Genomic DNA, 23783 nt, shown 5'->3' on the forward strand with positions numbered 1-23783 from the left:
CACAGTATCTTGGCTGGTCTGTACTCAATAGATGTAGAAACTATAATAAAATCCTCCTAGACCCAGTTCTCCAACAGGCACATCTCCCTTATGGTGTTGGGGTGATGGACTAGGTGTTCACCACTGGAAATTATCACACCTGGGAGCAGAGTCTGGGCTGGATGATGATGACAGAGACAGACAACACCTCACTAATTTCAAAATTATGAATTCATGAAGCAGGAAAGCTAAGCTCAAAGAATGAGTGCAGACATCTGGAATTCAGAGGTCATTAAAATAGACTGTTCTCCTTAATATTCTTCCCAGCTGGTGGTTCATTTGATGTTCCCACAAGGAAGCAGCCTGTGGATGTTTCTTCCAGGTTCACTCACCCCATTCACCCCAAGGTCCATTCCCCTCAGCCTTTGGCTGCAAAGAACCCATCTCAGGGTGAGAGATGTGCAATCCATCACACTTCAGAAGGATCCATCCATTTCTGTAGCAGACCTACCTACAACCAAGACTGAACCTCAGCTCCCACACACCATCTCCTCATTCCCACTGCTCCCAAACTGAGCAGTCAACTGCTGCCTCTTCCCACAACACCAACAGAGCCCATCATAGTGGGTAATGAGTGGGTGCAGTAATTGAGTAATTTGAGGGGGAAGTGATCCATATTTAATTCAAGACTTATCTGGGTGTCCCTTTCCCCACTATTCACACAAGGGCAAGTAGGGAGTGATAAGACAAGAGGAAATGGCCGTAAGTAGAAGCAAGGCAAGTGTAGATTTGATATTAGTAAGAAATGTTTCCCTGTGAGGGTGGTGAGGCCCTGGCACAGGTTGCTCAGAGAAGTTGTGGCTGCCCCATCCCTGGAAGTGTCCCAGGCCAGGTTGGACAGGACTTGGAGCAACCTGGTCTACTGGAAGGTGTCTCTGTCTCTGGCAGGAGGTTGGAACTTGATGATCTTTCAGCTCCCTTCCAACCCAAACCATTTTATGATTCTACAGTTCCATTATTTTCCTCCTCACCTGGAAGATTCATGAATCAATCAGGCCAAAGCAAAGCGGACAATCCATCCCAGGGTGCACCCATGTGCACACTCACCCACCCAGGCACACACAGACACAGGCCCAGACACTGCACACAGCACACACTTCACTGAACACATCCTGCTGCCAGTGCCAGGCTCTGCTGCCCATCTGCTGCTGCCGGCTCTGACAGCTCTGCTATAACCACTCAGTATTTAACAACTTTGCCAACGTCTTCCATATATTTTAAAACAGGATGTGAGGATTGAGATGGCCCCAGGGACCAGACGTGTGACACAGCCACACATCCTTTGGTTCCAATCCAGCCCCTGGCTCTGTGCATGGAGGGCCTGCTCCGTGTGGAGCAGCAGCTGCTGAAGTGGCTCCAAGGCACAGGTGCCAGGCTTCTCTGGAAACCACAGAGCACACAAACCTCTCTCTTGTCCTGCCTCCAGCTTCCACAGCTATTTTTGTTTGCTGGTTGATTATAGCCTGGCCTGGGACAGATGTCCATAGCCAGGAAATAGTTTCTGGCATCTATCTTGCTAGGCAGACACAACTGGTAACTCAGCAGGACCTGAAAGTCGTGACAGCCTTCTGGGGGCTTGTTTTGGGACCACAGTGGAGAGCACAAGCAGCTGTGTGCAGGCTCAGGGAGAGCTGAGATGATGCTGACAGCTCATGGCACTTCATTTTCTGTGGTCTGAGGATCCTCAGAGGCAAACTTTACATCACATTTTCACAAGAAGCCAAGGACAAAAATGAGAACATCCTCTGTTGTCTCCTTGGGTGATCAACAGGGTTGAGGTTTTTATAGGAAGTCCTTGCAAAGAGCCACAGGTGTTGTTGAAAAAAATGGAAAGAAAACAGGGCAGGAAGTTGGGAAGTTGGGGGAGTATGGGGATCATCCTTGGAGACAAGGTATTTTTCTGTGCTGGACCACTTTAGGAGAAGGAGCCAGCAGCAAATCTGGAGCAGCTGGAGGCAGTAAAGGCCAGGAGTAGAGAACTGAGCATAAAGAACTAAATCTGGGAGGAGCAGGATGAATTTACAGACAGAAGATCATGCAGGTCTGCAGGACTGTCTGGCTGCTACAGGGGATGGGATGTGTTGAGAGCGTGTACAGCCTCATCCCCCTGGCTGTGTAACACCAGCCTGGGCAAAAGGTGAGGGAATATCCCACCTCCATGTCTTTGCCAGATATATGCAACTGCCACTCGGTGGCAGTCTGCAAACACATCGAGTCACACACACAGGCACCTCAGGGCAGGTTGCAGTGTTGCAGCTCAAACACCTGCACACAGAAACTCAGACAAATTCACACAGCTTGTGCCATGATGTGCTGCTGTGCAGCTCCCCCAGCAAGCACCACCATCCCACCTGCTCCCAGTGCTTTCCATACCCTGCCCTCAGGCTCCCACAAGCCAAATCCTGTTTGTGAGAAAGCAGGAGAGGCACAGGGGGTGTGGGGTGAGGACCTTAAAGCGCTCATTCATGACAGGGAGGGAGAAGTGGTGCAGGCAGAGGAGCTGTGGGATACTCACCGTTCTCTGTGATGATCTGGGGCACCTCTTTGGCAGCTGGTGAGATGCACTGGATCTGACTGCCCACCACCAAGCCATCCATCTCTGAAAGGTCCTCGAAGGTGCAATTGACTCCTGCTGACAGTTCGGGGACGTTGTAGGTCTCCAAGACCAGCTGCAAGCAAAGATGGAGGGAGAGAAGGAAAGACAGAGAGAAAAAAAGAAGAGAAAATACTAAGCCAAACAACGGATCTGTGTCAGCAGGAGAGAATTACACTGGAGAGGTCGGACAAAGAGCCTCTTGCTAGAGAGAGCATCCTCCTTCAACAGAAAGCAGCGGTTCAGGAGAGGGACGTGTGTGCAGGAGGGGAGGGGGATGAGGTGCCGATGCCGACACAAAGTGGTTGGTGGCTGTGCAGGGACACCTGCGCTGCATCCCAGTGCTGGCTGGGTCAGTGGAGGGGTGGGGGAGTGCTCACTGTCTGTCATGCAAGTGTCAGGTTAGGCAGGGAGTCTCTGGAGCCAGCTGTGAAGCCCAGGGCGGTGGTGGCCCCAGGGCACGCGGTTTCTGAGGAAGGTGACTGCTACTCACAAGAGGCTCTCTGCAGACTACAGAGAAACTGTAGCGCTCCAGTCTAACTCTCTACGGCCTGCTCTCCCAGCATCAGCAGGTGGGGAGCACTCTGGCACCAAGGTCCTGTGTGAGGAGAGTCTAGTTACAGCCTTCAGTCCACCACAAAGCACCGCTGTCTCTACAGGCACAGCAAACTTCTGCCCATCCCACAGAAGGAGCAGTCAGCTCCACAGACCTGCTGTGCTGGGGCTCCATACATCAAAAAAGCCATGAAGGAGGGATTTCCCATGTTTTTAGAGTTCACAACACCCTCTGGCATTGCTGTGTCATGGCTCCTGGTCATAGGAAAAGGAATCTTATGTCTGGTTTCCAGCATATCCATGGTCTGGATAAGCACCATCATGCTGCCAACTCCCCAGACCAGCTATGGTCCTGAACCACAGATCTCCATAACTGAGGGTCCTGCTCAACTCACCAGCTCATGCCTGAACACAGAGAGGCATCCCAGGGGACTTTAGCACCTGCTGCTGACCCAGTAATTAGTATAAATGTAGTGGGTTTGTGACCAAACACTAGAGCCAACCACCAAATACAGGCACAAATGCAGATGGTCTCCACACTTGCCTCCTCCACAAGCTACCTGAGGCCCCATCTGAGGTGACAGCCACTGAAAGGACACACATATGCACGCTGAAGTGTTGTTTCTACCAGCACAGAGAACAGAGGTCAGTCCAGGTGACAAAGCAGGACAGGATGAGAACATAACAGAACTCTTACTGCTCCCACACACTGTGTTTTCCTCACTCAGGGAAAAGTTGGAGCTGTTTCTTCACACCAGGCAACACCAGGGAGAAAGGCTGAGCAGACAGGCCTCAGCCCTGACTGACATTAAGCCTTTGTGAGCCAATGGGAAAGATGGGGGTTTTTTGTCTGGAGTGGGGATAGGGAAAAGCTTTGGTTATTTGGATGGATTTAGAACTCAGGCTGAATCCACTCCCCCTGCTCACTGACACCCTGCTGGACATGGAGAAGGGAAAACTTCTCTGCTTAGAAAGTTTCTTTCCCAGCATGGATGATGCAGAATGAAGGTGTGCCATGCAGAAGATGCCACCAGTGGACACACCAGAAGTCCTTGGCCACAAATGCCATGAGCCAGTGCACACTCTGAACAGACAAGAAGTCCTACATCCCACACTCCTGCTCTGGAGCTGCTCCAGTGAGGAAAGTGAGGATCCTCACCCCAGCAAGTAGCTCTTCTCAGAAAGCCCAGAGCAGCAGCACTGCACTGAAACAGACCCAGGTAAAAGTCTCCAAGCCCCTGTTAGTGCCCAAAATTTAAAGGGCTGGCTGGCCACACAATTCTCTGCCCCCATGGGTAAGAACTCATATCACTGACTCTCTGCTAGAAGCCAAGTGAGGCTCAGTAAGGACACCACCAGCCCTCTGTTTGCTGATGTTCCCCTCCTGGTTTTTCAAGAGAATCTGTGGTGAGTGGATGAGCTGAGTCACCAGTTTACCTGGGACTGGGCTGAGACTCCCAGCAGAATATTCATGAAGATTTCTGGGCAGCAGATAGATGATGGCAACTTCTGATTCCATCAGCTCTGGGCTGACTTGCCCTGGGAGTAACCCAGAGGTAAAGGTCTTTTATTCTGTTATCATTTCCAGTCTCCCTGAGCCAGCCAGTCCCCCAGGATTTATCCCAACATGAAAGAATTCAACAACTACTGAGAGAATAAGAAAAAGAAACCTTGAACTCCCAGAAGAACAAAGAACTTAAGATGTCTCAGATCAGTTTTGTTTGAAGCCAGGGAAAGTAAAGTCACAGCAAAGTTAAGAGGCTGAAACAAAGCAGCAATGATTGGACATGCAGGCTTTGAAAGGCTGATTTCATTGTCACTGAAAAAGTCCCAGCACTCCAAAACCTTCCACCTGGAAGGTGTCTGGAAGCTGCACCTTGAGCCCTTTCAGGGTGTGGGGCTAATGACCAACTTGTCCAAAGACAAAGTTTTTAGGGCCTGGCTTATCAACTTAATTCCAGCCCCAATCAGTATGGCCAAAAACACAGAGCTCTGGTAGCCTGAGTGAAATGGGCCTCTGCCTCCTTGGAGCATGTTGGGATCTCACCACATAAGGTCCTGCTGTCACAAGTCAGGAGAGAAACCACAAGCTGGACAGATTTTCAGCAGAGATTTCCTGCCTTAAGCCCAGGAAATGACCAGGATCATCTGCTGCTTTGCCAGCCCTCACAGTGTGGCTTCACTGGCTGCTGAATGAGTAACTGAAGGCCATCATGGTGAAACCTTGTGCTTTGGACAGTCACAAGAGACAGCATGAACCTTGGAAGCCTTTGGTTCCTCATCACAGCATCCTTCCTCTCTGCTCTGCTGTCCATACTGTGCTGGAGCTGGAGCAGGGTGGAGTTTTTTGGTGGCCTAGGAGTAGATATTTCCATCCAAGATGATAACAACTTGGAACTCACTGAAATAACTCATAGTACCTCTCATTTGCCTTTCTTCTAGAATGCAATTTCCAACCACAATAATGTCTCTTGGGCTGGGCTATAGACAAATCCCTCCCCCATGGAAACAAAAAGCTTCACTGGATGCAGCACAGAGTCCCTTCAGCCCTGCCCTCAGCTACTCACAGCAAACAGGGAAGGCTTTCTAGTCCCTTCCTAAACTTCTAGACAGGATAATCAAGGCCAAAATGGCAAATTTTTCTCTGTGCCATGGAAGTTGCCAGGGAAGTTAATGCACTCTGGAGAACCTCTTGCATCAAGCTGCCAGTCCTTCCTGCTCCTGCTGAGTCCAGGCTGGCCACACCTGGGTGTGCCACAGTGCAGGGGCAGATTAAAGCCAAGGGGTGGGGAGGGTCAAGGCTCGGTGTTCCTCACCAGAACGTTGTACTGGGACACGGAGATGTTGTTGGGATGCACGGTGAGGCGGACGCACTGCTTCATCTCCGAGGCGAATCTGCGCGGCTCGCTGGAGCGCTCGCACCGCTCCTTCCTCGTGCACCTGGGCAGGTGGGAACACAGAGGGACAGGGTTAGCACAGGGCCTGGCTGGCAGCACGAGGACAACCCTGGCACAGGGCCGGAGTGACAGCTTTGGGTGGAAAGGTATCTCTGTACCCTTTGGGACCATGCTAGATGGAAAACCTGGAGTGCTCTGACTCATGGAATCACAGAGTCATAGAATATCCTCACAGGGACCACTGAGTCCAGCTCCTGCCACTGCAAAAACACCACCTCAAGAATCCCATCGTGTCCCACCACTCAGCAGGCTGGGGAGTTGCAAGGTGTCCCAGTTCAGCAGGTGGGCCCAGTTTCTCCCTGTGTGGGTGTGCCCAAAGCTGGGTGTTCTCCACCCTCTGGGCCATTGCCCAGAACTGTTCCCAATGGCAGCAGCTGCCCAGGGCACAGCTGAGCCCTCAGGCTGGGAGCTGGCTGGGAAAGAAGCCTGGCAGAGGAGCTGGGAGAACTGCCCTGCAGGGAGTCCTTGGCACCTCCACACCCACCTGAGGGCTCAGCTCTGCTCAGGGGCCAGCAACGATTCCAAACTCCCCCCTGACTCCCAGAGTCACATCCCCCAGGGTGGAACTCCCTGCCCTGAGGGAGGCACTGGGGGCTCCCACCCAAACCTGAGGGGATGCAATCTTGGGCTTTGGGCACCTCTGGGACCACTGGTTGGATGCAGAGGAGGAGCAGCCCCTGGCCAGGAGGAGCCCACCACTCTGCCCAGACTGTGCCATCATCTGCACCAAAAGGTTTTTCCCTTCCTCTTTTTTTTGGATTCAGGGGAACCATGTGGGGCTCAGCACAGAGGCCAACAAACCCCACTGTGTTTGTGCCCCAAGGGGCTGAGTTATACTTCTGGGTTTTGTGAGTTAAAACCAATTTCTCTTTGTGTCATTGCATTTGTTGTGATATTTTTATTAATTTGTAACTCTGACTTACAATCTCTCTTGAGCTGGGTTCATTTCTCCTTCTGGTTTGCCTTTAAATCAGCACAATGGAAAACCTGGAGCACTCCAACTCATGGAATCACAGAGTCATAGAATATCCTGCATTGGAAGGGACTCACAAGGACCATCAAGTCCAGCTCCTGGCACTGCAAAAGCACCACCTCAAGAATCCCACCGTGTCCCACCAGTCAGCAGGCTGGGGAGTTGCAAGGTGTCCCAGTTCAGCAGGCAGGACCAGTTTATCACTGTGTGGGTCTGACCAAAACCATATATTCTAAGCCCCCTATGCCATTTTCCAAGAACTTTTAACAATGGACCATTTGCAGCAGCTGCCCAGGGCTCACCAGACCCCTCAGGATGTAAGCTGGGTGTGAAAGAAGCCTGTGAGATAACAACTGTGATAACTCCCCTCCAGGGAGTCTTTGGCACCTCCACAGCCACCTGAGGGGTCATGTCTGCTCATGGGCCATCAATAATTCCAAAAACACCCCATGACTCACACAGTCAGAGCTCCCATTGTGGAAGTCCCTGCCCTGGGGGAGGTACTGGGTGTTCCCACTTGAACCTAAGGGTATATAGTCTTGGGGCTTGGAGACCTCTGGACCACTCATCAGATCCAGAGGTGGACCAGAACCTTGACAGGACTGCGACCATCATCTGCACCAACAGGTTTTTCCCTTCCTTTTATTTTAGACTTGAGGGAACCACGTGGGGCTCAGCACAGGGGCCACCAAACCCCACTGTGTTTGTGCCCCAGGGGGTGGGTTACAGTTTATGGGTTAAAACCATTTTCTCTTTGTGTCATTGCATTTATTGTGATATTGTTATTAAATTGTAACTCTGACTTACAATCTCTCTTGAGCTGGGTTCATTTTTCCTGCTGGTTTGCCTTTAAATCAGCACAATGGAAAACCTGGAGCTCTCCAACTCATGGAATCACAGAGTCATAGAATATCCTGCGTTGGAAGGGACTCACAAGGACCATCAAGTCCAACTCCTGGCACTGCAAAAGCACCACCTCAAGAACCCCACCGTGTCCCACCACTCAGCAGGCTGGGGAGTTGCAAGGACACAATGAAAAGAGGAAGGGTGATGGGTGGAAGCCCCATCCCTTGGGTAGAATGCACATATTCTCTGTCTCTCTACCCACACAGCAGCTACAGCATAACTTTCCCTTGGCCAAACCCACAGCCCTGAAAACTCTCCTGTCCAAGAGCTGTGGGACATCTTAGGCAGGGATGTCCTTGCAGAGAAGCTGCTTTTTGGCCCTGCTGAGAAAGCTGCACACCTGTGGTACCTCAGGGGTGCTGGGACCTCTCTGAGGGGATGGGACCACACTCCAAGGCCATTGCTCAGCAGCTGCTAAGTAGTCCCTGCAAATTAAGGAATTTTTGGCCTCTGTTTTGAAAATGCCTGACTAGAAGTCCTAAGGGTTGGATCTCAAAACTTCTGTTGTTCCAGTTAGTGCCAGTTCAGTGGAAGTGGTGGGTGCACAGGCCCACAGAGCTCACATCACCCACTTTCAGCACTGTCACTGCCTCTCACCTCACCTGCCTGGTGCCAACACAAACCAGCAATGGGAACTGGGAGTCTTTTGCCCTGTTTCCATCCAGATTTCCATCGGCTTGACACAAACCACATCCACATTTCACTGCACATGCACTGCCAAGGCTGTTGCTTCAAGGAAGGTGAACCCACAGGGTTAATCCAAGAGGACAATTCCAACTGCATGCCAATTACCTGCTGCCATTAAGTTAATGTTATGGACTTGCACAGGGTGTCTTCAATGGATTTTGTTATTAGCAGTGCTATTACCCCCCATTAAAATCAGCTATAAAGACTAAGTGTGGCTGTTAAATTATTCACCTGCTTCCAGACTTCAGAGTTTTAGTTGTGGAGAGCACGTGGGGGCTGCTGGAGGTTTAGCTCCAAGATCACCCTTCAGTGTCCTTGTTCCCTGCAGAAGAGGCTGCACCTTCTTATAGAGGGATTTGCAAATGAGGATCCATGGAAACACATGCAAAACCCACATGGTTAACCCTCATATAACAAAGGTGACCTAAAACTTTAGGGTTTGGCTTCTCTCTAGTGATTGACACCAGAGAAACACTCCAACTTCAAGCTCCAATTTCTCCATCTTTCTGGAAGAGGAAAGTTTTGCATTTCTAGGGGCAGGGATCATAAAGGGAGATCTCTGCCATTCTCAGCACGTTCTGGGTTTGCTTTGCAGGTTTTGAGAGAGCAAGAGCAGCATTGCAGCTCCTGCTCTCTGTTCCCCAGGAGCCTCCAGCCCATTAAGTCTCCTTTAGCCCTGCTGCAATGCTGGAGCAGGAATTTTAAACAGCCAGTCTCTCCAGAGGGTTGGACCAATAACTGATTAACTGCCCCCAAAACTGTGAGTCCCCTATGGTGGAATGAAAGTCAAATGGCAAAATGCTGACCTGAGATTTTTCTAAGCACTTCCATAAACAAACAGCCACAGCAACCCCATGAAAGCTCTGCAGGGTGTGGGAACTCCTCTCCTGAGAACAGCTTGGAAGAAAACTCTTTGTGAACACACAAGTGCCCAAATTCTTCAAGATGTCCTGTGACCTCCCATTTATTTCCTCTACCTGTAGCATGACAGAAATATCTGGATATTCTAAAATTAAATGGGCAGATACCCAGGCTCAGTTCAAGGCTATGGATGTGGGTTAGGAATCTAGGAATGTGGTTTGTAATCTTAATGCCACCACTGAGCAGGAATATAATAATCCACATTTTACCTTGCTGTTTTCAGGTTATACACCTTTAACACGTTAACTTTTCAGACCAAAAACTCACTCTGTTTGATTGATGTGTCTTGCAGACTTAATTTCTGTCACAGGGTGTGTTGCCATTCAAATAACGAAATTATGAAAAACCAAATCAAGTCTGGTTTTAATAAAATGTTAGATTTGCTGTGTCAAGGTCTCAGGAATTAGGGACAGCCAGACTGCAAGCAGCTTCTGCACTTCCAAATCTGCTCCCTGCACTCCCACACTGCAAGCCAGACTTTAATTACAAGATCACACATTATTATTCCTTTTTTTTCACAGTGACCTCAATTCTGCCTCTTCCCAACTTTTGACTTTGGCTCTCTGACTTTTTCAATGGTATTTCTCAATTTAAAAAGCCCAAGACAACCGACTGATGGGGGAGTTCTGCCAAGCTGAACCAAACCAAGCCGGCTCTGGGTCACCACCAGGGTTGAGGCTCTTGGGTCAATATCACAGCAATGTAATTTACTCCAGGTAACGGATCCCAACTGCTGCATAAATCAAGACTAAGGGGCTGCCAGTGGGTTTTGCAGGTTTGTCCATGCAGAAAGGAGTGATGTGGGCTCTTCTCCAGAGCCTTTTGCCCATGGACTCCCCATCTCCTCTTACTTGACCATGCTATCTATCCTGAGCTGGAGCAGGAAGGGCATCCTGTGGGTTGACTCACCACACTCTCCCAAGGTGTCTGCCCAGCATCTAGAGCTGAGATTCATCAGAGGCAAAATGTGGTGGATTACCCTGAAGGATGGAGGATTTAGATTGGGTAATAGGAAGAAATCTTTTACTCAGAGAGTGGTGGAACACTGGCACAAGTTGTCCCATCCCTGGACGTGGTCAAGGTCAGGTTGGAAGTGACTTGGAGTGACCTGGTCTGGTGGAACCATGTCAGGGGCAGGGGGGGTGGAATGAGATGAGCTTTAAGATCCCTCCCAACCCAAACCATTCTCTAATTCCATGATTCAGAGGAGCACAAAGAGGTACCTGTCATAAAGCAGCTTTCTCCCTCCAGTCTTCCTCTGTACTGACAGAAATGTTCTGCCCTTCCCCCAGAGAGGAGTGAGACAGCAGAGAAAATTGTTTCAGCATGTGCAGAGCAAAGTGCTGCCCTCCAGCACCAGCCTCAAATCCCTGAGTGGTGGAGGCTGAGATGCAGAGACAAATGTGACAAATCACCCCACAGCTGAGGGCACTGCCCAGAGGGGACACTGCAGCCCCAAAAGTTCAGCAAAGTGTAAATAAAGGCAAATGGGACTTTTAATAAATAAACACTTCCAGACACAAGTGATTGCCTCATAAAAGTGGTCACCTGGAAGGCAGCTGGGACTGTGAGAGGGATAGGGAATAATCCCAACCCCAGCTCATCATTCCTGCTGTCTCTGTTGAGACTCAGAGTGTTTTTTTGGGCTCTGGGAGATTCCTATGACTCTGATACGCTCTCATCTGGTTTATGAAATAAAAAAAAAAAAAAACTTGTACTGCCAATAATTATTTTGCTTTAGTGAAATCTCTGTAACTCCAGCGTGCTGGGGATGTCAATGTGCCGAGATCACCTGCCATGCCATACACCCTCATTCACTGCTAGTCATGCTGTAATTAACTGCTGGGTAACTCCCACCCAGAGGCATCACATTACACTTCAGGCACCTAAAAGAGTAAATCCCACTCCTGAACTTATTTCAGTAAGATTATGTTGCAGACACTGCACTTCTGTGTGTCTTAATAGCAACTGCTATTTCATTACCAGCTGCATCCCTAACAATTCCAAGAGTCCTGCTTTGTCCAAAACCATTAGCACAAACACTAAGAAGCTGGTCCTACCACTGAACCATGAGGAATGTTATTTCCTCCTCACCTCCCATTAAGAATAACTGCTGCTAACACCAACCCTCTGTTCAACATGCACTAACCAATTACTTTAATAATGTTAAATTAATATTTTGTGCTTCTATGGCATCTCTCATTCGAGGGTCTCAAAGGGCTTTGCCTGGAGCTAATTAAACTCCATGATACCTCTGTGAGGTTGAAATATTACCAGGCAGAGATGGGAAAGTGAGGCACAGATATGTGTGTGCCAGAGAGAAGAGCAAAGCCCAGGCCCCCTGAGGATGAGATGAAGATCCTGGTCTGGTGCCCAAGAGATCATGGTTAAATCCCAAGGATCTAAAAAAACCTCCTGAGGCCTCATCCTGGATGCACAAGCTGAAGGTGGAAGAAAGATGTTTTCTGAGCTTGTTGAAGCTCAGGAGTAGGGAGGAAACTGGGGAAAAGATGCTGCTTGCATGAAGGGCAAGGGAGCTTCAAGTGCTGACTGAGGTCATTAAATCATTGAATGGTTTGGATTGAAAGGGACCTTAAAGATCCTCTAATTGCATCCCCTTGCCATGGGCAGGGACACCTTCCACTAGCCCAGGTTGCTCAAAGTCCTGTCCAGCCTGGGCTTGAACACTTCCAGGGACCCAGGGCCAACCACATCTTCTCTGGACAACCTGTGCCAGGGTCTCCCCACACTCACAGGGAAGAATTTCCTTCTAATGTCTTATCTAAATCTACTCTCCTTCAGTTCAAGGCCATTCCCTGTGTCCTGGCCCTCCAGCCCTTGGCCCCAGTCCCTCCCCAGCTCTCCTGGAGCCCCTTCAGGCCCTGCCAGGGGCTCTCAGCACTCTGGGGCCCCACTGGACACAGCAATTGGGCACTGCCTGTGCCAGGAGCATCCTCAGCTCTGCTTGCCCTCCTGGATGCAGCAATTCCCTTGCCTGGGAATGGTTCAGCTGCAGAGAGACCTGGAAGCACCAAGGGTGGAGCCAAAATCTCCTGATTGATGGGAATCCTGGGATGGGTTGGGTTGGAAGGACCTGAAAGCCCATCCAGTTCCAAGCCCAACCCCTCCCACTGTCCCAGGTGCTCCAGCCTGGCCTTGGACACTGCCAGGGATGGATCCAGGGGCAGCCACAGCTTCTCTGGGAAATCCAGCCCAGCCCCTGCCCACCCTCCCAGCCACCAATCCCTTCCCAACAGCCCCCCCAGCCCTGCCCTCTGGCACTGGGAAGCCATTCCCTGTGTCCTGGCCCTCCAGGCCTTGGCTCCAGTCCCTCCCCAGCTCTCCTGGAGCCCCTTCAGGCCCTGCCAGGGGCTCTCAGGTGTCTCTGGAGCCTTCTCTCCTCCAGGTGAGCCCCCCCCAGCTCTCCCAGCCTGGTTCCAGAGCAGAGGGAATCCCTCATGGGAGCACTGGGGTGGAACAAGTGCCTCCAAGGGGGAATTTCTCTGCCTCTCACACTGCTGGTCCATCTCTCCATCCCACCACTGCCTGAAATGCTCAAGTTTGCTTTGGGTGACTCCTGATTTCTTAGAGCATTCCCTGCCAGGGAGGCAGCCTTAGCACCACTTGGGATAATCCTAGGGGAGAAAGCCAAGGAGGGATTTTCCCTGTCTCTTTTTTGTATTTTTCTTTTCTTATTTTTGGTGGAAATAATGCAGTCAGAAAACCAGCATACAGTCCTGGCTGAGCCTTTCCTGTTCATAACCATAAGTGTTGAAAAAGGAGATATGGACTATGTTTTCTTTTTTCCCCTCCATAATTTCCCCAGGAGCAGACTAAAATATCCTTTTTTTTAACATGAGACAAAAAACTATGTCAGTTTTCTGCCAATGGAAAAGGTCTTATCTGCAATTTTGCTAATTAATAACGAATTTCAAGACAAAAGAGTGGTGATTGGATCTGATCAGAAATTCCTGCTCAGAACAGAGCATTTGGGTTGTGGTTGTTTGGGTTTTTTTTAATGGCAATTAGCACACCACACTTTTTTTTTTTTTTTTTTTTGTTCAGGAAAAGAAATACATTATAAAATAACTTTCTAGAAATAAATTCCAAAGAAATTAATCCTTTTTGGAGGAGCCTCACCATTTGATGGACAGAGTTTTCTCTGAGTGCTTTTGCACTGCAAGGCTCCATCTGGCCAGTCAGGTGGGCTCGGAGGGAACAAGAGGGACACGAGATCTGTGTTTGATGGCAAAGCTGAGAGACAGCTCCGTGGTTTGGGTGACACCCTTCCACCACCTCCAAACAGATCATTTGCAAAAGGTTTTGACATTTCAGCTTTTTCTTTCTGATTCCAAACAGTGGCTTTTCCCACAGGGGATAAATTCTCTCACCCTTTGATTGAATCGTTCCAGCCAGCCCTTCCTTCCACGTTCCCTCCAGGGCTGGGGGTGGGGCAGGTGGGATTCACACCAGCATGGAGAGGTCACCAGGGCAGGATGGGATATTCTGATGGGATACAGGTTTCCTGTTGGCATCCCCATTTTCATCCCCAACCAGTTCATTCCTGAGTAGGGTCACTCAGCTTGTGCAAGTTGGAGGTGTTGTCCCATCCCTCCTCTTCCCAGTTGTGTGTATTCAGCTTGGGCACCGTTGCCATCCTTTTCTCACCTCTCTTTAGCTCTTCCCCCTCAAATTCAACCTGTTGCCTTTTCCTCTCCTCAGATTGTCTGTCTCCTTCACCCTTATCACCACCTCCAGTGGCCTCCTTGCCCAGCTATGTTGGATAGACACATGCCAGAAGAAAATTCAGGAGGAAGACAGAGAGGATGAAAGGAAACTCTCAGGGAAATCTGATTTAGGACTCAGTTTGAAGGCCCTGAGTAGCCCACATGGTCCCATCTGTCTGAATCAAGATAGGGGGAGAGACAATGATTTTCCATATCTTCTGTCTCTTCATCTCCAAGGGGATATCTGTGATTTCCCAGCCCAGATAAAGCCCACACTGAGGGGCTGTATCAGTAGTTACCTGGCAGGAGTCAAATTAAACAGGATCTTTCATCCCCAGCTCAGCCCAGACCTACAAATTTGGAATCTGAAACCCAGCAGGGGCTGCAGACATGGCCCAGCAGCAGCTCTCCTTGCCCCAAGGAGAAGGATGACTTGTGGCTGCCCCATCCCTGGAAGTGTTCAAGGCCAGACTGGACAGGGATTGGAACAACCTGGGATAGTGGAAGGTGTCCCTGCCCATGGCAGGGCACGGAACTGGATGATCTTTAAGGTCCCTTCCAACCCAGACCACTCCATGATTCCTATAAAATGAAATAACAGAAAGAATGGCTGTTCCTCAAAGTCTTTGACCTTACACCTCACCAGCATTTTTGTCCTGGGAAAAGGTGGAGCAGGCACAGAGCCTGGGAGATGTCAGGGGGACTTGTGGCATCCCTGCACAGCACGTGGGTGCCCCTCTCTCTGCACAAAGCCAGGAGCTTATGGCAGTGAGTCCCACTCCCCAAACAACCACGAGCTGAGGTCCCACCAGTGTTCCAATCCACCCTCACAGCATCATCCAAGAGGGGATGTGTTTATTTGAAGACCACGTAGGTCTGAGATGCCTTTTGCGAGGTGATCAGCAGAGGGAGCTCGGTGGAAGCCACGTGCAAACCCTCCCGATGGCATTTTCATCCAGGACTGGGGACAGGACTCTGGGAAAAGGACTGCAGGACACAGAGATCCACAGCTCTAGGAGGCTCTGGTTATCTGAATTATCTGTGATGCTCTGGATCAGCCTCATTAGTCTGGTCCCTCTTTCAGGATGAGATGCAAAATGACAGCATCCTTCTTTATTGGGGTAAAGCTTTTGATTTCCCAGTTGGAAAGAAGGCTGAGGCAAGAACAGAGCAATTAAAGCAATCTGGGGATGGAATAAGAGGTTTGTTTTAGCCCAAGTCTGGCCAACGTGTCGAGCCAGCTTTGTGTCTCCTGAGATGACTTTATCACAAGGGGGGAGCAAGGCTGGGCAAGGAGGGAGCAGCTGAAATTTGCCTTTCCCTCTGCTGGAGCCAAAGCAATTTTCTGGCCAGAGCCAGGAAAAGGGAGAAGATTCAGTCCCACTCCCATGTAAAGTTTAAGGTCAGTTTTAGCAATGTTTTGACATTTCCAGGCTCCCTCGGGGTCCTAAGAATAGGAATGCCATAAATGTCGAGATTCAGACATAATTGACCTTAAACTTTATGTGGTCATGTGGCAAATATCCCACTCCCTCTCTGTCTTCTCCTTCTGGCCTCCAGGTTGCCCAGAGCGTAGCTGGATTTTAGCTTTCCCTGGCATCAGGGAGTTAAATTTTACTCCCTGCCTGGGATATTCCATGCTGGATAAAAAGCAGGAGATGCTACAGGAAAAGAGGCAAATTTGAGCTGAGATAATGCACAGGATCATTCCTGGGAAACGTGTCATGGCAGTGAGAGGAGGGGAAGTTTTCTCAGTAAATTCTTATGTATTTGACAAAGGAGTTGGATCCTTGTTTTCATCTTGTCTCTGACCACAAACAGGATTTTCTCCCAAAAATCTGCTTTGGACATCAAAGATGAGCTGGGAAAAGGGGAAAAAAAAGCCATTGAGGGAAGTAGAAGCAGTGGGAGTTTTAATTTGAAGACCAAGAGACCTGGGGATTCTTCCAAAGAAACATGGAAGAGGTAACTCAAGAAAGCTGAAATTCACTCCTTGGAGCTTTGCATCTTCTCAGGGAAATTTTTCAGGGACCACAAGCCACAAAAGGTTTCACACCACTAACCAAAGCTCGCCCTCAACGTCCCAGCAGGGCAGCCCCGGGGTGAAAGCCCAGAAGTCCATCCTTGTTCTTGGGCTGCAGTTCAAGGAAGGGAAACACTGCCCTGCCAAAGCTGCCTCTTCCCTCTTGCCTCCTGCCCACCACCACCGCCCCTGTCACTTCGCCAAGCAGAATGAGGATGCTAATTGCTCTGCCTGCTAATCTATTCTAATGCATGGTAATAGAAGCCGAGTTTCTGCCCTGATAACCCTCCCGGTTTATGCAGCAGAACCGCAATCCCCCCGCCCGCCCCTTATCTCTGTTCCCAGGTGGGCTCCTCCCTCCATCCCAGCAATTGTAGGCGGCCACCCCCGGAGCCCCACGGGGCGTGGGTGCAAGGGATTTACTTCTCCATCTCCCGCCCTACAAAGCCCAGCGCTCCATACACAGCATCCCTCCCCTCTTTGCTTCGGGGGATTTCACGCCCCTTCTCCTTCCCCTCGCCCCCCTCCCCAAGTTGCCAGAGCCGCGGATTGTCTTGTCCCTGCTAATCTTGCCTGGGGGAGGTCGGGTTGGTCCATCAAATGCAACGTGTTCCTCAGCCCCAGCGTGTGAACAAAGGGGCAGGGGTGGCCTCAAGGTGCAGGGGTGGCCCCAAATGTGCAGGGGTGGCCCCAGGGTGCAGAGGTGGCCCCAAGGTGCAGAGGTGGCCCCAAGGTGCTGAGGTGGCCCCAAATGTGCAGAGGTGGCCTCAAGGTGCCGGGGTGGCCCCAAGGTGCAGGGGTGTCCCCAAAGGTGCAGAGGTGGCCCCAAGGTGCAGGGGTGACCCCAAGGTGCAGAGGTGGCCCCAAAGGTGCAGAGGTGGCCCCAAGGTGCAGAGGTGGTCCCAAGGTGCAGGAGTGGCCCCAAAGGTACAGAGGTGGCCCCAAAGTTGCAGGGGTGGCCTCAAGGTGCAGAGGTGGCCCCAAAGGTGCAGGGGTGGCCCCAAGGTGCAGAGGTGGCCCCAAAGGTGCAGAGGTGGCCCCAAGGTGCAGGGGTGGCCCCAAGGTGCAGGGCTGGCCCCAAGGGTGCAGAGGTGGCCCCAAGGTGCAGGGGTGGCCCCAAGGTGCAGGGGTGGCCCCAAGGTGCAGGGGTGTCCCCAAAGGTGCAGGGGTGGCCCCAAGGTGCAGAGGTGGCCCCAAAGGTGCAGAGGTGGCCCCAAGGTGCAGGGGTGGCCCCAAAGATGCAGGGGTGGCCCCAAGGTGCACGGGTGGCCCCAAAGGTGCAGAGGTGGCCCCAAGGTGCAGAGGTGGCCCCAAGGTGCAGGGGTGGCCCCAAAGATGCAGGGGTGGCCCCAAGGTGCAGGGGTGGCCCCAAAGATGCAGGGGTGGCCCCAAGGTGCACGGGTGGCCCCAAAGGTGCAGGGCTGGCCCCAAGGTGCAGAGGTGGCCCCAAGGTGCAGAGGTGGCCCCAAGGTGCAGGGGTGGCCCCAAATGTGCAGGGGTGGCCCCAGGGTGCAGAGGTGGCCCCAAGGTGCAGAGGTGGCCCCAAGGTGCTGAGGTGGCCCCAAATGTGCAGAGGTGGCCTCAAGGTGCCGGGGTGACCCCAAGGTGCAGAGGTGGCCCCAAAGGTGCAGAGGTGGCCCCAAGGTGCAGAGGTGGCCCCAAGGTGCAGGGGTGGCCCCAAGGTGCAGAGGTGGCCCCAAAGGTGCAGAGGTGGCCCCAAGGTGCAGGGCTGGCCCCAAGGTGCAGAGGTGGCCCCAAGGTGCAGAGGTGGCCCCAAGGTGCAGGGGTGGCCCCAAAGGTGCAGGGGTGGCCCCAAGGTGCAGAGGTGGCCCCAAATGTGCAGAGGTGGCCCCAAGGTGCCGGGGTGACCCCAAAGGTGCAGAGGTGGCCCCAAGGTGCAGGGGTGGCCCCAAGGTGCAGAGGTGGCCCCAAGGTGTAGGGGTGGCCCCAAGGTGCAGAGGTGGCCCCAAGGTGCAGGGGTGTCCCCAAAGGTGCAGGGGTGGCCCCAAGGTGCAGAGGTGGCCCCAAAGGTGCAGAGGTGGCCCCAAGGTGCAGGGCTGGCCCCAAGGTGTAGAGGTGGCCTCAAGGTGCAGGGGTGTCCCCAAAGGTGCAGGGGTGTCCCCAAGGTGCAGAGGTGGCCCCAAAGGTGCAGAGGTGGCCCCAAGGTGCAGGGGTGGCCCCAAGGTGCAGGAGTGGCCCCAAAGGTGCTGAGGTGGCCCAAAGCTGCAGAGGTGGCCCCAAGGTGCGGGGGTGGCCCCAAAGGTGCAGAGGTGGCCCCAAAGGTGCAGAGGTGGCCCCAAGGTGCAGAGGTGGCCCCAAGGTGCAGGGGTGTCCCCAAATGTGCAGAGGTGGCCTCAAGGTGCAGGGGTGGCCCCAAGGTGCAGGGGTGACCCCAAGGTGCAGAGGTGGCCCCAAAGGTGCAGAGGTGGCCCCAAGGTGCAGAGGTGGCCCCAAGGTGCAGGGGTGGCCCAAAGGTGCAGAGGTGACCCCAAGGTACAGAGGTGGCCCCAAGGTGCAGAGGTGGCCCAAAGGTGCAGGGCTGGCCCCAAGGTGCAGAGGTGGCCCCAAGGTGCAGGGCTGGCCCCAAGGTGCAGAGGTGGCCCCAAGGTGCTGAGGTGGCCCCAAGGTGCAGAGGTGGCCCCAAGGTGCAGGGCTGGCCCCAAGGTGCTGAGGTGGCCCAAAGGTGCAGAGGTGGTCTCAAGGTGCAGAAGTGGCCCCAAGGACCACCCCAGTTCACACCTCACTGGGGCACAACCCGGGACAACCATTTGTGTGCACAAGTGTGTGTGGGTCTGCAGGCACAGCCCCTGAAGAGCTTTCATGGCTCATTCAAGCCTGAGATGAACAGGAGCATTTCACATGCAAATCCCTGGAAACTTGGAGCCTTTGTCCAGTGAAGAATTGGAAATCGTTTTCTCGCACCGGGGAGGAGGAGAGTGTGGAAATGAGGGAGGGGATCTGGGGAAGGTGATGTTGAAACACACTCCTCAGCATTACAGAAAGGCTGTAATCACAGCCTCATGGAATCACAGACTCATGGAAAGGACCTTCAAGGCTATCCAGTTTCAACCTCTGCCATGCCATGGGACACCTTCCACTAGCCCAGGTTGCTCCAAGCCCTATCCAGCCTGCCCTTGGACATTTCCAGGGATGGGGCAGCCACAGCTTCTCTGGGCAACCTGTGCCAGGGCCTGCCCACCCTCACAGTCAAGAATTTCTTCCTAGTATCTAATCCTAAATCATTCCCTGCTGTAGAAACAGTCTGAAAAAAGCCATCATGCATGTTTAACATCTTGGGGGATGGGTGTCACCTGCATCCACCCACTGACCCTCCCAACCTCCTGCAAGGGTCAAAGACACAAGGGAAGGACATCTCTGAAGCTGCTTTGCTGTCCCTTAAATCACAGCCCTCCAAGTCTTTTTGCTGCCGGACTAACCACAACACGAGCCCCGTGGCTTAAAGAAGGAGAATCTCAGAGCACAAAACCACAAGCAGCAGGCAGAGCTCCAGCCAAATGCACAGGAACTGCAGCAAGTCCATGAGAAAGAAATCCCAGGAATCTGCTAAGGATCTGTCTTTTGCCATCTGTCCATAAAAAAAGGCTGAGCTGCTTCAAATGAAGATGGAAAAACCCCTGAAGACTCAGCTGAAGGCTACCTGAGGAACACAAGTTTCTGCCTCTGAGGAGGCAGGAAAATAACTTTCCTCACACTGAATTCACTTACAGTCCTTTTAAAAGAAAATTAAAAAAGAAGAAAGCGAGAACAAGGGAACAAGGTTGCCAGATAAGGCAAGCAATTAATGAACAAAATTACTTTTCCCAGAGAGCATCCTATCATGGTGCTTCCTATTCCTGCTAATAATATTTGTGTCTTTCCCAGAACCTGGGCAGATAACACCTACACTCTCCCATGCTCTACATGCTCTCCTCTGCAAGGGCTGAGGCAAAGAATTTCTTCAAAGGGGCTGAAGTTCTTTGTTCATTTCCTGATTCAGAAAATCCTCCCTGAATTCTTCGTGGGAGCTTCTCTAGAGTAATTCCAAAGAAATGGATTTGGGTTTTTTCCTGTCACCGTGGGCCAAATGGTAAATATCTGTTGGTAAAGATGATGGGAAGTGCCCAGGCCTTCAGAAAGGTAAAATTTGGAGTGTGCTGCTCAGAGATCTGGGCTAACCCCAATCAGTGGTGCTGAGGCTTCCTCAGGAATCACTGCCAAGACTGCAGTGAGACCTGCGAGTCCTATGAGAAGGGTGGGAGGGTTTAGTGCCACCTCAGCCTCACCTCTTAAAGGGTAATCAGGGCAGGGAAAGTGCAAACAAGGAGCACAACATCCATGCTGGGAGGTTGGGGAGCCACAGGAATGCACTGTAAGGGGTACCCCACTCACACAGAAACTGAACCACTGCCAGGCTCAGCCAGCACATCGTTTAACTGCTCTTCTGCTGTTGGCAGCTGCTGTCCTGACATGGGGGAGCACAGCAAGAACAGAGAAAACATTTCCACAGGACAGACACATCAGCTTTGAACACTCTTTACCCAAATTCCTCACCTCTAGAAACCCCTTGCCCCAAGCAGTTTTACCCAGAAAGCTGCAGGGCATAGTGGACCCCACAGAGTTTCTCTGGTTCAGACTCTCCCAACTTTTGACCTTCATCAACATCTCCTTTTTCACATCACATTTCAGCTCCTTCCCTTTCCTCCTGCTCCTGCCCACGTGCCCCTCCATCCATCTGCCCATGTCCCCTGGCAGCAGAAACAACAGCCCTGTGTGCTCCAGCCCTGATTTTTGCTGCTGGCAGAGACAGTTCCTCCCTCCAGCTCCAAACTTTTCCCCATGCTCTGCAGCAGGAGAACTGGCAGCCAGGAAAACCACGGGATAGCACAGGCAGAATGACATCAAGTCCCTGCTACATGGAGACCTGGAAAGGGAGGTCTCCACCTGCTCTGCAGCTCCAGCTGGAGAGGAGAGAATGTGCAGACAATGAAGCCTCACTGGGAAAAATAAGCCAAAGAACCTCTTAGCCCAGGCTTGGCTTTCTCTGTGAGGTGTGAACTCAGCATGGTGGCATTTGCTGCATCCCTGGAGTCCCATCACCTCCACTCACACTACATTTGAAGCTCCCAATCCATCTCTTAAGATATTCACCTCTTTGGAGCAAGGAAAAAGCATGGATTGAGCTGGATATGCAGCCTTCAGCTGTCTCAGAGAGCATAAATAAAGGAGAAAATGTGTTGACATGGTTGTTTTCAGACCCTCACATGACTGATGCACAGGGTTTTGGTCAGAGTTAGAACTTCCCAACCACTTAAGTCAGCATTTCAGCCCAAAAATAATAATAAAAACGCTGCTCAAAGTATGCCTCATCCTGACTTTCACAGCTCAGCTCCTTCTAGGAGAGGGAATTTGGGGGACAGAATAACAAGAGGAAAAATAGAGCAAGAAAGATTTTAACTTTAGTCTCCCTGCCTTTCTCTGCCCAACCTGCTCCAGCCAAAGAGTCAGAGAACAAGCTGATTTTCTCCCTTCTTAAGCCTCTTCTCTCTGCTAAACACTAAGGGCTACATCAGGCAGCCTGAGTTCTCTCACAGTGGTTGCTGACCCATCAAGGAGAGCAAGTTGGCTCTGCAGAAAGGGCTGGAGTTGAGTGAGGATCCACTCAGAGCCAACCCATAAGAAACAAAAGAACCAGGGCTTGAGAACACCCTAAAAATGATCCTTGCTTCATAATGCTGGTAGTTTAAACACACAGCCATAAGGTCCTCAGGAATTACTCTCCTAAACCATGAGGAGCTCCTAGTTTGGTTTAGGACACCCCACTGAGCTTGTCCCTCACTCTGGAAAGCCCTCCCTGACACCAAGGATTCCAGATAACATTCCAGCTGCAAGGAAAATGCTGTTGGCATGTGATGTATGAATTTCCTCTCATCCCTGCATGGCTGGGAGGGGTGGGTTAAACACTGAAAAATTGCTGTGGTGCTGTGAATGACCTCCAGCAGGCTGGGCTGTCAGACACACAGCAACAGAGCCATTCATTACACATTCCAGGTGCCCATCTCCCATACTCATTTCCTGGTTTCCTTCCTTGTAAAAGCACATAATTTCTGGAGAACACTTGCATGGTGCTGCTCAGTGGAAACTTCTGGGAATGCCAGGTAAGCCAGAGAGCCAAGTTGTGCTGGTGGATGTGATGGGAGTGACTGTGGGAAGATGTTATTCCTTCAGGCTGGGACAGTGCACAGTAGTGCTACAGCACAGGCTGTGACAGCACAGATCCAGTGTGGGAAGGTGGTTGGAAAAGGCTGGGAATGCTGAAGGAGGTAGGAATTCAAGTGCAGTTTTGTGATCATAGAATCATAGAATCGATTGGGTTGGAAAAGACCTCTGAGATCATCCAGTCCAACCCTTGGTCCAACTCCAGTCCCTTTACTAGATCATGGCACTCAGTGCCACGGCCAAGCTCAGCTGAAAAACCTCCAGGGATGGGGAATCCACCCCCTCTCTGGGCAGCCCATTCCAATGCCCGAGCACTCTCTCTGCAAAGAATTTCTTCCTGCTCTCCAACTTCAATTTCCCCTGGCAGAGCTTGAGCCCATCGTGCCCCTTGTCCTATTGCTGAGTGCCTGGGAGAAGAGACCAACCCCCACCTGGCCAGAACTTCCCTTCAGGGAGTTCCAGACAGTGCTGAGGTCACCTCTGAGCCTCCTCTTCTCCAGGCTAAACACCCCCAGCTCCCTCAGCCTCTCCCCACAGCACTTGTGCTCCAGTCCTTTCTCCAGCCTCGTTGCTCTTCCCAGTTGGGTTGGAAGAGACCTCTGAGATCATCAAGTCCAACCCTTGATCCAACCCCACTGTGATCACCAGCCCAGGGCACAGAGTGGGGGTTGGATCAGTGGAGTTGGATCAAGACATGTTGGATTCTCTGTCCCTGGAGGTGTTTAAGTGGACACTCAGTGCCACATCCAGTCCCTTCTCCAGCCTCGTTGCTCTTCTCTGGCCCCGCTCCAGCCCCTCAAGCTCTTGCCTCAATTGAGGGGCCCAGAACTGAACACAACACTCAAGGTGTGGCCTCCCCAAGGCAGAGTCCAGGGGAAGGGTCACTGCCCTGGGCCTGCTGGCCACGCTAGTTTGGATCCAGGCCAGGATCCCCTTGGCCTTCTTGGCCACCTGGGCACACTGGTGGCTCCTGTTGAGCTTCCTGTCCCTCAGTCCCCCCAGGTCCCTCTGCCTGGCTGCTCTCCAGCCACTCTGTGCCCAGCCTGGAGCGCTGCAGGGGTTGGGGTGGCCAAAGGGCAGGACCTGCACTTGGCCTTGTGGAACTTCATCCCATTGGAATGTTGTCTCTTGCGCACAATCCACCCACATGAGGCATCTTCTCCCAAAAGGAGAATCTGTGATGGAG

General features: G+C 51.8%; 1 protein-coding gene across 1 annotated transcript in view; it reads right to left on the minus strand.

Annotated features, from left to right (window-relative positions):
* The window catches only part of PLXNA4 (plexin A4), a 538710-nt gene that overhangs the window by 120354 nt on the left and 394573 nt on the right, over positions 1 to 23783 (minus strand). Inside the window, exons 6-7 of the mRNA XM_071552881.1 lie at positions 6004 to 6127; positions 2555 to 2708 (exon numbers count right to left, since the gene is read on the minus strand). Coding sequence (XP_071408982.1) covers positions 2555 to 2708; positions 6004 to 6127 — 278 coding nt within the window. The remainder of the gene's footprint in view (positions 1 to 2554; positions 2709 to 6003; positions 6128 to 23783) is intronic.

The sequence above is a fragment of the Pithys albifrons genome, chromosome 3, assembly GCF_047495875.1.
Source record: "Pithys albifrons albifrons isolate INPA30051 chromosome 3, PitAlb_v1, whole genome shotgun sequence".
In the NCBI taxonomy this organism is placed as follows: Eukaryota; Metazoa; Chordata; class Aves; order Passeriformes; family Thamnophilidae; genus Pithys; species Pithys albifrons.